Source organism: Xiphias gladius, chromosome 3 (assembly GCF_016859285.1).
Source record: "Xiphias gladius isolate SHS-SW01 ecotype Sanya breed wild chromosome 3, ASM1685928v1, whole genome shotgun sequence".
In the NCBI taxonomy this organism is placed as follows: Eukaryota; Metazoa; Chordata; class Actinopteri; order Istiophoriformes; family Xiphiidae; genus Xiphias; species Xiphias gladius.
In genome coordinates, this window is record NC_053402.1 from 12,251,945 (window position 1) to 12,265,506 (window position 13,562).

General features: G+C 42.1%; 1 protein-coding gene across 7 annotated transcripts; it reads left to right on the top strand.

The window, feature by feature from the left end:
• On the top strand, positions 1–12,046 carry rfx1a (regulatory factor X, 1a (influences HLA class II expression)). Of its 7 annotated transcripts, none has more exons than XM_040115859.1 (18): positions 1–119; positions 1,934–2,314; positions 2,831–2,940; positions 3,043–3,141; positions 3,850–3,947; positions 4,044–4,467; positions 5,203–5,384; positions 6,143–6,262; positions 6,565–6,698; positions 6,887–7,005; positions 7,340–7,446; positions 7,568–7,719; positions 8,484–8,581; positions 8,829–8,978; positions 9,402–9,610; positions 10,767–10,920; positions 11,044–11,089; positions 11,191–12,046. In XM_040115859.1, the coding sequence occupies exons 2-18, from the start codon at positions 1,954–1,956 to the stop codon at positions 11,349–11,351; spliced, it is 2,724 nt and encodes a 907-aa protein (XP_039971793.1). In that variant the 5' UTR covers positions 1–119; positions 1,934–1,953; the 3' UTR covers positions 11,352–12,046. The 7 variants fall into 7 exon arrangements, with proteins under 7 accessions (XP_039971793.1, XP_039971816.1, XP_039971807.1 ...); XM_040115882.1 differs by having other exon boundaries at positions 8,484–8,569; XM_040115873.1 differs by having other exon boundaries at positions 5,209–5,384.
• Positions 12,047–13,562: the final 1,516 nt, after the last annotated feature.

A 13,562-nucleotide genomic window follows, 5' to 3' on the forward strand; every position in this document is an offset into this window, starting at 1 on the left:
CCACGGTAGCCCTGGCGACAAGAACCCAGCAACGAGAATCAACAACAACAACCACTGAATCCGCCATAAAAATAAAAGAAGACATTTTACCGGTGGGAAATACACACGTGGAACCAGAGGTGAATCTCTTAACATATAGGAAATATATTCCGTCCATTAATTATTCAGCTAAATTGTGCTATTGCTTTTTCCCCCTTGTTGTTTCAGTAGCCATAACAGGCAACTGCCTCCCAGTGTTAGCTGGGGTTAGCCTGCAAGCTAGCCGTCGTACTGATAATCAGTCGAGTCCGTTTCTTCAGTGGGGTAGTTTGTGCCCGCTTCTCATTCGAGTGACAGTGAATTCTGCCTGCCATGACGACGCAGCCACAGATGCATGCAGGCCGTTGTTATGGCGATGTCAAATGCAAAAGGTACAAAATGGCGGTTGTTGTAGAGACCAGTTAGCTTGCTGTCCGTGTTACCTTGCTAGATAGCTAGCATCAACGCTGTCACGACAGGCTTGTGCTCGCAACTGCATACAGCTAATGGAACGAGTTACCCGTAACGGAGACTCGTTATGTTAACGGTATTTAACGTGCAGTCAATGGCGGTTCAACACATTATGCTTTTTCCGAGTCAACACAAAACCAAGTCTCTGGGTACATAACGTTAACTGGCGAAAAGGCAGGCCAAATTAAGATAGTCAAGTTAAAAGTGTAACTACCCAGACAGTTTTGGGATAGTGTGGAGACAGGGGCAGAGTTGTAAAAATCAGTGGCAACTGAAATGTGTTTCTCTCCATGATGGAAAGTTGAGAAAGCTGGGGCAAGTGACGGACATTTAACATTGAAGGGGCGTGGCGAAGAAGGGCGTTTTGCAGGTGCTTTGCAGGTCCGAGTCCAGTTCAACCTCTGTTTTTGCTGCTTTGCCAAATGAGCAACTTTATATCCTTGTAATAAGGTTTATTGTTGCCACTTGACCATTGACGTAAGGAGTACCCCCCCCCCCCCCAACACCACCACACACACACACACACACACACACACACACATATTTGGTTTGGAAAGCACGGATCATAACTACCCCTTTCCTTTGTCTTATTCTTTTTCAGTCAGTCAAAGATGCACAAAGTTAATATCAAAGTGTACGTCTTGTCTCTTCGAAATTTTTGCGTGACATAAAGCGTAACAACAGAATTTAGTCCAATATTAATGCAATGTGGTAAGGGATTTCCCCACCCTGCGCCACGGGCAAAGCTGTGTATGTGAAAAGCCATAGGCTGTGTGATCACATTACAGGTAATGAGACACCGAAATGCTTGTTCCCGTCAATGCTCCTCCCTCACACATTAGCTGCAGCACCAACATGTCTGCCACAGGAGTACTTTCAGTAACAACACTTACTCATAAATTTGCATTTAGGCAACAAATGTAGAATGTAGAAATATTCCTACTGTCTAGGATGAGAACAAAACAAGGATATGAACTGTTGACCCCGGGGGGAAGTTTGATCAGATCGGCATCTGATGTTGATCACTATTTTCCACTTTGTCACTTTAAAGAGATGCTGCAACAAACATCACTGGTCTCATGTCCAAGTCTTGGCCATGTTATTTTACAAGAGTGCCTACTCCAAAATATTAATGAATAACTCTGCACTACTATTAATACTAGAAATAATTTACTACAAGTTGTGATTCATTACACTTTATCCTGGTTTATTCTCCAAAATGGAGTATTTTATCACTCTTACCCTCTATCCCCTGCTGATCTCTGTCTGAATGAGTATACAGCAGCTTGAAAGACCAAATGACATTAGGCTGTTCTAACCAAATAGAACCTGGAAACAAACATCTACTGTAAATTTATCCAAGATGAATCCTAGGTTGACCAATTCAGAGTATCCCTAATATTAACTAGAGACGTTTAACTAGTCACTTTTGTCTTTTTCCTAGGGTGATTCCCAGCTTTTGTAATGGCCACCTCAGGCTACGTAGGTGAGATCCAGCCAACAGCCCAACCCCAGGGGGCTGGTGTTACGGTCACACCGGGGCAACCTGACGCCAGCTCCACCCCTGCAACTGCCCCTCAGTTTCTGGCTGAGATTCAGACTACTGTGGCTACTCCCACTGTTGTGACACCTACTGGCCAAACTACTCCCACTGAACAAGCCACTTCCATCACCACTCAGAAGCCTGCAGCTGGTAGTCAAGCCCAGTCCACAGCACAGGCCCAGCCAGGTCAGACTCAATATGTGACTGCAGAGATCCAGGGCTCCCCCACACAGTCTGGAAATGCTCAAAGCACTCCTCAGTACATCGTTGTTACGGTCACAGGTAAAGGTTGAACATTACATACCATTGTATGCCTTTGGCACTAACATAGACCAGGCAGCACTTTACTTAATCAATCCATATTTTAGGGGTTACTCCTCATAAAATTGGAGTTGCTTAAAAACTTGTCTCTTATAAAGGTGATTGTTTTTTAAATGTCTTTCATTATTTTTCAAACATGTTTTTTATACATACCTATACATTTTAAAAAGTCATAATTTGACTTTATCAAAATTAAGGAGCAATCATTTAAGATACTTCAAATATTCTATGGATTGTTATTGTGTTGAACTAAATTGTTCAAATACACACATTAGTCGCCTCAATAAATTATTGCTTGTTGGAGTTTGTTGTTAGCAACTTTAACTATCATGCCTAAAAAAGTTTGCAACTTTGCCTGAATGGTAGCATGAATAAGTGATACAGTTACAAACTAGCAGCTTATCATCATCTTCATGAAAGCAAAAGAATCATATAATCAGTTTGTGAAGGTACTTACATTCGTTCTTTGTCCTTCAGAGGGCTCCCTTCACTCAAGTGACAGTGTGTCGGACTCTAGTCCCCCTCCACCTGTGGTGCAGACTGGAGTTCCCACACAGGTTGTTCAGCAGGTACAGACGGCTCAACAGGTAAAGTACACTCAAACACACACAAACACACACACAATTACACACAGAACATTAAGTTAATGTTTCCCTGACTCTTAAAACTATATAGTGACTTTATCTCAGCAGAGGTCCGTTGTGCAGGCCACCTCTCAGATAGCCAAGACCGAGCCAGGAACCCAGCTCAGTGTCACCAGTCTACAGCCTGTTAATATCAGCCAGGAGGTAAGTAAAACATTCACAGTCACATAGTTGATCATCTGTGGTCAAATATGATGTCTGACGATCACTTTTACCATAACTGCCTTACACATTTTTGAAATACAAACAAACACCCAGGTTATTATAACTTCCATCACAAAAGAGGATCACATGTGAACTTTGAGAAATCCAAAGTTTTACTTCTGCACATTTTGGCTTAGTATCAGTCAGCTAATCGCATCTGTGGTCGAACCTGCCTCTGCCGGCTTCCAGGTCCTCCCTGCCACAGATGTGACAGCATTAGTCAGGGATAAGAATCTAGAAGAAGGACAGGTGGTTGATGAGATAGGACAGCCAGAGTGCCTGGCCCTCTACCTCCCCTTGGATCTCCTTCAGTATTACCAGTCATTGTACCTGCTATCCATGCATGTGGAGAAAGAGACAGGAGTCCAGCCTGCAGTCACCAGCTCAGGCCCAGATCAGCCACCACTGCAGGCTAAAACTACCTCTCTCCAAGTAGGTCAGGGACACTAGGGAGACTGCTGCTGTAGAGTAAAGGGAACAGAGAATCTGCCTGTAGCTAAAACATTTTCATAAGTTAGAATTTTAAAGGAACTGTTCGTGAAAGCTCTTAGGATTCTCAGATGATGAAACGGTTAATATGGGCTAAATAGGCAAGCAAGGATTTATTGGATTTGTGTATGTGTGTGCATGTGTGTGCTCGCTCCTTAGGTCCAGCAGCAGCTCACACCAGTGCCAGTCCAACATGTGTACACCAATCAAGTGCAGTATGTGGAAGGAGGAGACACCAACTACACCACCAGCACCATGTTAGAATAAAACTGTGTCTATTACATGTCCTGACAGAACTTTTCTCTTTTTTACATTTTAATTTTCTAACACATCTTTCCATGTCTCTTATCTAGTCGCTCCAGCAACTTTCCTTACACTGATACACCCCTGTACACCCAGACCACGGCAGCCCAGTATTATGAAGGTCAGCCCACATCGGGCTCACAGGCTTCTACCCCTGGCACACCTCTAACTGTCTCTGTGACTGCTGGCACAACAGGGGGTGTATCCATGTTTGTGGCCCAGCCCACCAGTGCAGCAGGGGGAGGAGCTACAGTAGTGACCACAGGTGGCACCACCAACGGGGCAGGGGATGGGGCAGGCACCAACGGGGGCACAGCAGGCAGCTATGTGATCCAGGGGGGTTACATGCTGGGCAGCAGCAGTGGAGGGGTAGCTGGCAACAGTCAGAACTACTCACACACCGCCCGCGCCTCCCCAGCCACTGTGAGTATTACAGAGGGCGAGGAGAGTAGCGTGCCGTCGGCAGACAAGAAGGTATGCAGAGGCGCCAAGCGCAGGAATTTCTTGTTTTGTTCTCATTCACACAATCCTTTGGTGGCGCACAATGATGACGTCATAGTTCAGTTTTGTCAAGTGGAAAGCACAATTAAAAATGCAGAGATTCGTATTAGGACCAGAAAATGTGAGCTGCAGGTCATATAATACTATACTAGCATTGATCACAATAAACTTGTTGTAGCATACAGAATTTTTAACTGTGATTTCCTGCTCACAGAAAACAAAACCATGACCTCATCATTTTCATATCATTACCGTGCATGTGACGAGGGGCATTTTTAATTTGTCTGAAATGCCCCAACATTATATTGTTCATCCCAAATTCATCATATTGAACCCTATAGGGTAATGGTAAGCCACTTATGTTTAGCAAACATCCCATCAGTATTCCTGGTCATTAATTCATAGCATACCAAAGTTGTATGCCACGGCACGCAAACAAATTTGTGTATTTGTGTTTTCATTCCCGAATGATCGACAAGCTGTAAATGTGAATGGCTTTTTTTGTGTTTGTATAATTTACTGATTAGAAAAATGTGTGCGCATGTGCTATATATTAAGCTGAAAAATGTAATGTGTTTGAAAATAAGTTTGTATATATATATGTGTACACATATATTAAGGTATGTTTTTCTGTTATTTATCTATCTGTATCTATTGGCTTTGCTAACTGCACCAGCTATTTTCTCTTTTTCATTGCCTGCGTGTCAGGTACAGTGGTTGCTGGACAACTATGAGACAGCTGAAGGAGTGAGTCTGCCACGTTCCACCCTCTACTGCCACTACCTGCTGCACTGCCAGGAGCAGAAACTAGAGCCTGTTAATGCTGCCTCTTTTGGAAAACTAATTAGATCTGTGTTCATGGGGCTACGCACACGACGCCTGGGCACACGGTAAGATGGGTCACCAGACGCCCAAACTCAGGCATACAAGACATGATAGACCATATACAAACAACCCATTCGTACCCCTTTCATACAAGAGTTTCCTGTGTGATATGGCAGGGTATATATCAACACCCTTATTAATGTCCCGATTTTTAAATGTATTTTTCTGTCTAATTTGTTTCTTCTGACATGCTCTTTTATGATCAAAGTTTAAAATATCAATGTCCCGCAGGCAAACAGAGACAGAGAAGTGCACAGATGACACTTTCTCCCACAATGTTCCCCCTACAGTGATGCACGTTAGCAGCACAGAGTTATATGGCACAGCATTCATTTCACAGATAGCCTCTTTGTGCATACAAGCCATTTGAATATAGATGTCAATTAGTGGACACATGCAAAGTTTCCCTACAGGAACACAATTGAGATTTTTCCAGGAAAATCTACAGAGCTCTTTGGAGCGTTGCAAAATGTTCACCTAGTGTAGGAAGAGATGTGGGTAGAGCTGAAGACAGACAGCATGTGTGTGGGTGAGTGAGTTTGACAAAGGAGGAGAGAGTGAGGAAGCAAGATTGACTTTTTAGAAATGTTTGGTTATATGGGTTTAATTAAATTATATGGTAGGTTTGGTTATTGTATTTTATGAAATTAAGGATATACATTTTTAAATCCGTCTTTACTGAGACTATGAATGTGGCTTTGGAGGCGTTACTGTAGGTTTATATAGACCTCATTTAAAAACATGTTTCATCTATTTCTGACAGGGGTAATTCTAAATACCACTACTATGGGCTTAGGATCAAGGCAGGCTCATCTCTTCTCCGTCTGATGGAAGACCAGCAACATCTGGCCATGAGGCAGCAGCCCTTCTCACAGAAACAGAGGTACACACATACTGTAAATGTCACTAAACACCGATTGTCTATCATTACACCACTGTAACCATTTCTCTGTTATCCATTTCTTGCATCTGAATCTTTTTCCTTTAAACAGCTGTGTCACTGATTCATGTTTTCCATCTGTCTCTCACACTATATAGGCTTTTTTAAACCCTCTAACAGTTCCAGGTATCTGTTTTATGATAAGACAACATTGCCATTTTGTTTCATTTTATTATTAATTATCTTTGTCTAAACCTGAATCTTTATCTAGGCTGTCTTATGTACGTTATTATTGTTCCCACCAGGTTGAAGCCTGTGCATAAAGTGGAGGGAATGACCAATGGCACAGCATCAGGAGCAGGCCAGCAGCAGCAACAGCAGCAGGGGTCAGGGCACGTGGACATCAGCACCCAGGTACAGCAGTACCAGCAGTTCCTAGGTGAGTTCAGTGAACAGTGAAAAAATACCTACAGGTATCAACTAATGGCTTGATGAGTCTTATGGTATGATGGTATTCAAAATATAATACAACACCTTATACAATGTTATATACAGGTAATAGCGTTTAACCCCTCATTTGATGTGATTTCTCTCTGAGTATCCAGTTGTCTCATGTTTGTGTTTCAGATGCATCCAGAGCTCTCCCAGAGTTCCCAGACATCGACCTCCAGGGGAAGACTCTGCCAGAGGGCATCGAGCTGGAGCACATAAAGAGCTTTCAGCTGCTGTACAGAGAACACTGTGAGGTAACCTACTGAAAGGACACTGGTTATCTGGCTGTCACCCATTGAGTATTAGTGAGGTTGACTTTTGTATCCAGTTGACATTAGATCAGTGGAGGACTGCTTTGAATGAAAGTAAACTAACTAACTTGTACAGTATAGGGTGCGGAAAAAGGAAAGATCATATTGTCAGACATTAGGGAAAAGATGGGTAGCCAACTTCAAAAGTAAAGTCCTTTAATACCTAATGTCCTCATTTTGCTTACGTTGTGTGAGTCCAACCGTCTGATAATCTGTATGTGCTCACTCATTCATTATCAGTCAGTAATGTATGAGATGTTTTCTGTGTGTCTCTCAGGCCATACTGGATGTCATGGTCAACCTGCAGTTTACCCTGGTGGAGACACTGTGGAAGACCTTCTGGAGGTTCAGCCAGAGTCAGGCTGGAGATGCCACGTTGGCTGTGTGAGTAGTTAAGTCTTGAAGGCAAACATTCAGAATTCAGTGCCTGCCCTAAACACAGTAAATAAAATGTCCTATTGCAGTACCAGTACTATTTCTATACAAACTGTTTGTGTCTTGGCAGTCATGACGAGTCAGAGAAGCGTCTCCCTAAGTCCTGCCTTGTATTGCTGTGCAAGTATGAGCCAGTGCTGCGCTGGAGCCGTGACTGTGACAACAGCCTGTACCAGGGCCTGGTGGAGATTCTCATCCCTGATGTCCTCAGGCCCATTCCCAGTAAGGCCCTACAATAAGTGTGAACATGCAGTAAATATACCTTAACCTTCCCACTTCAAAAGTGACCCCACAGAAATACGATTTAGTGCAAAATCATTTTTTGTGATAATTTTTTATTACAATATATGATTTTAAATTTGACTATTTAGCTTCCAGTTGGCATTAAAACATATATGTACATACCTACAGTATATGTGGATACAAATAGCCAGATAATAGCTCTTCTTAAACCATAGAGTGAACTGGAACTATTTAGAATGAGAGAACAGAGGTCACCCTGACATTTCACATGTACAAACAATTCTACATTTCTGTGAGAATTTTCTTTTTCTTGGTTAAAACATTTGGACAGATGGACTGGCTCTGTAATAAAAGAGCAGACATTTTTTCCCTACTGTTCACTCACTGTTTTTGTTGTGGAAACTGCCTAACTGGTATTTAACTGATTTTTGTTTTTGTTTGTTTGTTTCTGTTTCAATATTAGTCAGACTTTGAATTTAATCACAGTGTATACTACTACGAGGAAGAATCTTTCCTTTAATCCCCCTGCAGTACTGCCACAGAAATATTTTCTGTGGTGTTTGTCTTCCATGTAAACTGGAATCACGTTGGAAATCTGGTTCAGTACTTGGCTAAGAAATCTTTTTATCTTAGCTATGTGAACCGGCTGTTATGATAATCAATTAAGCCGCATACATTCTCAGGGAGTGAGAGAATGGAAACTTATTCTGAAATGATCAATGAAATGATCCTCTTGTCCCCAGGTGCCTTAACTCAAGCCATCCGCAACTTTGCCAAGAGCCTGGAGAGTTGGCTGACCAACGCCATGATGAACATCCCAGAGGAAATGGTCCGTATCAAGGTACACTCCCCTTGTATTAGCTTGAAGTTGTTGGAACAACATGTTTTCTGAGCCATGGAGCAGGCTGTTTGAGGCCTGCAGGACCAGCCATTACAAAAGCCTACTTTTGTAATATAATTGCATCATAATTTCGAGGTAAATCATGCTTATTATTGTTAGTGGGAAGTATTTTTATGGAAACAGTCTTATCGTGAAATTTTCTCACAGACTATCTTGAACCACCATTTTCCTCCTTGTGCTCTCTCAGGTAACTTCAGCCAACGCATTTGCCCAGACACTGCGTCGCTACACCAGTCTGAACCACCTCGCCCAGGCGGCCCGCGCTGTACTCCAGAACACGGCTCAGATCAACCAGATGCTCTCTGACCTCAACCGCGTTGACTTTGCTAACGTGCAGGTTAGTTTAGTCTCTGAACTCTGTGTGCTGGCAGCATTCATGTCACGTCACCTGAATTTCAATGTTGAGCGGTTGAGTCTTGCATTGGTTTCAGTTATGTGAAAATGCATTAATTTCTGCTACAGGTTGCAGCTTTAGGAAGACTTTCATGAGTCATTCTATCTTTTCTGCAACTTCCCTTTTCAGGAAAAGTGAAACAAGGCCTCTTTGTTGTTTCTCAAAAACTCTCTTTCTCCTTCCTCCAGGGACTTTAGCTGGTAGCATGTAACTTTTTATACAGAGATTTAACCCTGAGTCTTCTGTTTGAAGGATAGCCTGTCTAAAATTTAAGTCATCCTGCTGCCCTCTACTGATACAACTAATGGCAGAGGCGACTGTCTCTTACTGACTGTCTCTTGCCCTCATCCCGTCTGGCCTTTGCAGGAGCAGGCTTCATGGGTGTGCCGGTGTGAAGACCGTGTTGTCCAGCGGCTGGAGCAGGACTTCAAGCTGACCCTTCAGCAGCAGAACTCCCTGGAGCAGTGGGCTGCGTGGCTGGATGGCGTGGTCTCCCAGGTCCTGAAACCCTACCAGCACAGCCCTGCCTTCCCGAAGGCCGCTAAGCTCTTCCTGCTCAAGTGGTCGTTTTACAGGTGTGATGGGAGAGCAGTTGGAGGGTCGTTTGCATGTTAGAAGAGGATTGAAATGTTGAGGCCAAGAAGCATTTTATGAGAAGGGTTGTTGACCATTGGTACAGTTTCAACGTAACCGACAGATTTGTAGTTTCCCATTATTGATTCCCAGTTTTCTCCCTCTTGCTCTTTTTTGAAGACAAACTTAATATTTTAACACTTCAAAACAAAATAGTTTGAACTCTCATGCATTATGTGCCAAGGTGACTAAGAAATGTAATTATTTTAAAGGAGCAAGTGTGTATGCATTGTCATTTTATTTCTCAAAATCACTACAGCTGATCATGCGAGGCTCAGATGACAGTGTTATTTCCATTCTAATTTATTGTATTTGTTGATGCTGTGAGTGTCAGCTACAAGCTTTTCTCACTACTTCAAGTCACAACCTTAAAGTCGCCAAAATCACAGAACAGAATGTTATCCTGAGATATCAGCCTAGTAGAATCCCTACCAGAGTTTAATATCTTTCTGTAACAAGAAGAGCTGCAGCGCTTAGTCAATTAATCGATTAGTCCATTGAAAGAAAATTAATTTATTGTTTCTGTCTTTTTTCAAGCAAAAATGCCAAACATTATCTTGTTCCAGCTTCTCAAATATGATCATTTGCTGTTTTTATTCATCATTTGTGACAAAAATTGAATGCCTTATGGTTTTGGACTGTTAGTTGGACAAAACAAGCAAATTTAACACATCACAATGGGCTCTGAGAAATTGTAAATGTTGTTTTTCTACTATTTTTTAAAAATTTCATAGACTCAAACAATTAGTCAATTAATTGAGAAATAAATCGGCAGACTAATCAATAGTGAAGCCAGCATCAGTTTAGTTGCACATTTTTAGCTGAAATAATGGATTTGGGGTAAATATGTGACTGAGGAGATTCAGCACTGAGGTGACTCATCCTTTAAAATTTGTCACAGTGAAGTGGTGAGAAACACTTCTTCTATATTATATTATATTATATTATATTATATTATATTATATTATATTATATTATATTATATTATATTATATTTTGTTTTATTGTTTTTGTTTGTTTGTTTGTTACGGAAATCTGTAATGTGATATACAATATATGTGTAACAATTTCTTCATTCCCACCATCTCTGCTCTACAGTTCCATGGTGATCAGGGACCTGACCCTGCGGAGTGCAGCCAGTTTTGGTTCCTTTCACCTGATCCGCCTGCTGTACGACGAGTACATGTACTACCTGATTGAGCATAGAGTGGCTCAGGCTAAAGGAGAGACCCCCATCGCTGTCATGGGAGAGGTACCATCACACGCACGCACGCACGCACTAACACACACACACACACACACACACACACACACAAATGAAATAAAAAATGTAAGCCATATTTACAGTACTAACACATTCACTTCTTGCCATTAGTTTGCCAGTTTAGGCCGGGGTCTAAACCAGCTGGATCCTGACAAAGGTACTTACACTCTGCACTGTGTTTTTAATGTATCTCAGACTAACTACAGTCATGTTCCAAGCATTGTTTGTAACCATCTCCTATACCCTTGTCTATTACAGAAGAGGAAGAGGAAGAGGAGGAGGAGAGCGATGAGGAAGGTCAGGAGCTTGCACTTCCCTCAGATGGGGCCGTGCTAGGAGAGGAGTCTCTGGAACCACCTGCCAAGCTGGCCCGGACTGACCAGAGAGTCCTCTTCACCACCGGATCAGCTGACAACTAACCACAGAGCAACACTGCTAGGTGTGGGTTGATAATACTGATCATACACTCACACATAGATGTACAAAGAAAACTAATTTATACACTTGACACGTGTATATAGATCTTGTAAATGTGTGTGCACACTCTCGCTGCATACGGTAACTGTCGCACTTGTTTATGCACACACACACACACACACACACACACACACACACACACACACACACACACACACACACACACACACACAATCAATACACACACTCATTCAGTAACTGCTGCTGCCTATATGGCACAACCACCTGTTGACACCATTGATTCAATACAAAATCATTGGCATTGCAATAGGATGTGGCTTCAAAAACCAGACTCTCAAAGTGCAAAGAGAAACACAGAGAATTTTAACCTTCAGTTTTATGGTTTTGTAAAAATTAACTAAAGCCAGGCATGTTTTGGGTTTTTTTTTCTCTCTCATTGCATTGCAACCTGTAGCCTCGCTGTCTCCTCGCTGAGAAATGTCTGCTCACTCTAGATCCTCCTGAAACTGTCACTGCCGTATCAAAGTGATCTTGAAAGTACTGTGATGTATGTGTAAAGGTAACTATTGAGGGGGGGACCTTTCGTTCCTTGCTGAATGCAGCTGTTACTAATTTCATTCAGCGAGGAAGAGGCGTTTTTGAAAAACAGCAGGTGGTTGGGACTTTGGGTGGGTTTGTTTTGTGTGTGTGTGTGTGTGTGTGTGTGTGTGTGTGTGTGTGTGTGTGTGTGTGTGTGTGTGTGTGTGCGCGCCTGTTTCTGTCAGCTTGTATGAGCACTGGGGGTCACACCGCGTTGTTGTTACTTCTGAAAGCTGACTGAACATTGCTTCTCCATGAGGGTGTGTGTGGTTGTGTGATTGTGCGTCATGCCAAACGTTGACTGTTTTCTTCTGTAGATATATTCAAAGGCATTCAAATGTTTTGATTTGGGAGACATGTGTAGATTTTCCGTTTGATTTTATTCACCTCTTAAGAAAACGTTGTTGTGCTCTTGGAGTGCCTGTCGCAGCTGCTACACACACTTGTAAAGATAAAGCTTTGGCTGTGGAACAGGGGCTCTCATTACTTGCTGCAAAAAATCCTCGCTCTTTTATTTCATGGAACATCTGGCTCCATGAGAGAGGTACTGTATGTGTCATATATTTACGTTCAAAGTGCTTCATTCCTGTCCATCTAATAAGTTCCTCTGTTGCCTCATCTTCCTTTGACATATCATTTCCTTGCCTTATTTCAATATAATTTTCCACGTGTGTGCCAAACCTGTTTGCTTTGATCCCAGATCCTGTTGTTCTAAAATTCTCTCTCTATGTTTTAAGGAGGACTGTGCCTGAGTAAGAACGGTGATATACTTATACTCTACTGTATATTTATCCACTATTTTGAATTTTCTTGTCACTAAGTGAACCTCTTGTGCCGTGTATGGTGCCGTGTTGTCACACATTGTAAGCAACCTTTGTGTGCATTATTGATTTGTGATTGTACGTTCAGTTATTGCTCCTATTTCATACCTGATGACTTTTCCACAAACAGGCTAAACCCCTGCCTCTTTGCACATATTGACTGTTGTCTTTAAAACTCTGAGAGTTAATCTGAGATGTTTTTCATTTTCTTTGAAATCTTAGATGTTTTTGATGGTGGGGTGCAGGTGTCAGATTTCTTTCACCACTCAGTGCGATTTAGAGAATTTGGTGAGAGGTGAGAGATCAGACGGCTCTTCCTGCACAGTCCTCCACTGATGCTCATCTCCCTCATCTCACTGCGTTTCCACCCTCCTGCCAATGGCTTTGTTTTGCTTCCAACATCCATATTCGTAAACACTGTTCATCAAGATTGGTTGTTGAAAACATGTCATTCTTGGATTTTTAAATACAGTGTCTTTAAATAGCTGCAGTGCACATGTCTTCAACGGGCACTGCCAGCCTCAAACCAGCACATCATCCTTTATATGGAGTCTAATGCTACAACAGCTGAGTACATATCACTCCAGTCTTTTAATGATCAACAGCATATAGAATGGCCATTGTTTACCCAGTAAGAAAAATGTTTAAGTCATTTTTTTATAGTGCATTGTTTCTTATGTACAAAACAAATTGAGAAAAAAGACGTTCAGTGGCAGTGTTTTATGAATTTGGTCTGCTATAAGTATGACTGTGCCTTTGGAGGTGGTAGAATGCAATTCAGATGTTTTTAAT

Excerpts from the sequence above, each read along its gene's own strand:
- rfx1a (XM_040115859.1), top strand. The coding sequence starts at position 1,954 with ATGGCCACCTCAGGCTACGTAGGTGAGATCCAGCCAACAGCCCAACCC. Across the intron at positions 2,941-3,042 it reads AGGTACAGACGGCTCAACAG|CAGAGGTCCGTTGTGCAGGC; the intron begins GTAAAGTACACT and ends ACTTTATCTCAG. Across the intron at positions 7,720-8,483 it reads TGTCCTCAGGCCCATTCCCA|GTGCCTTAACTCAAGCCATC; the intron begins GTAAGGCCCTAC and ends TCTTGTCCCCAG.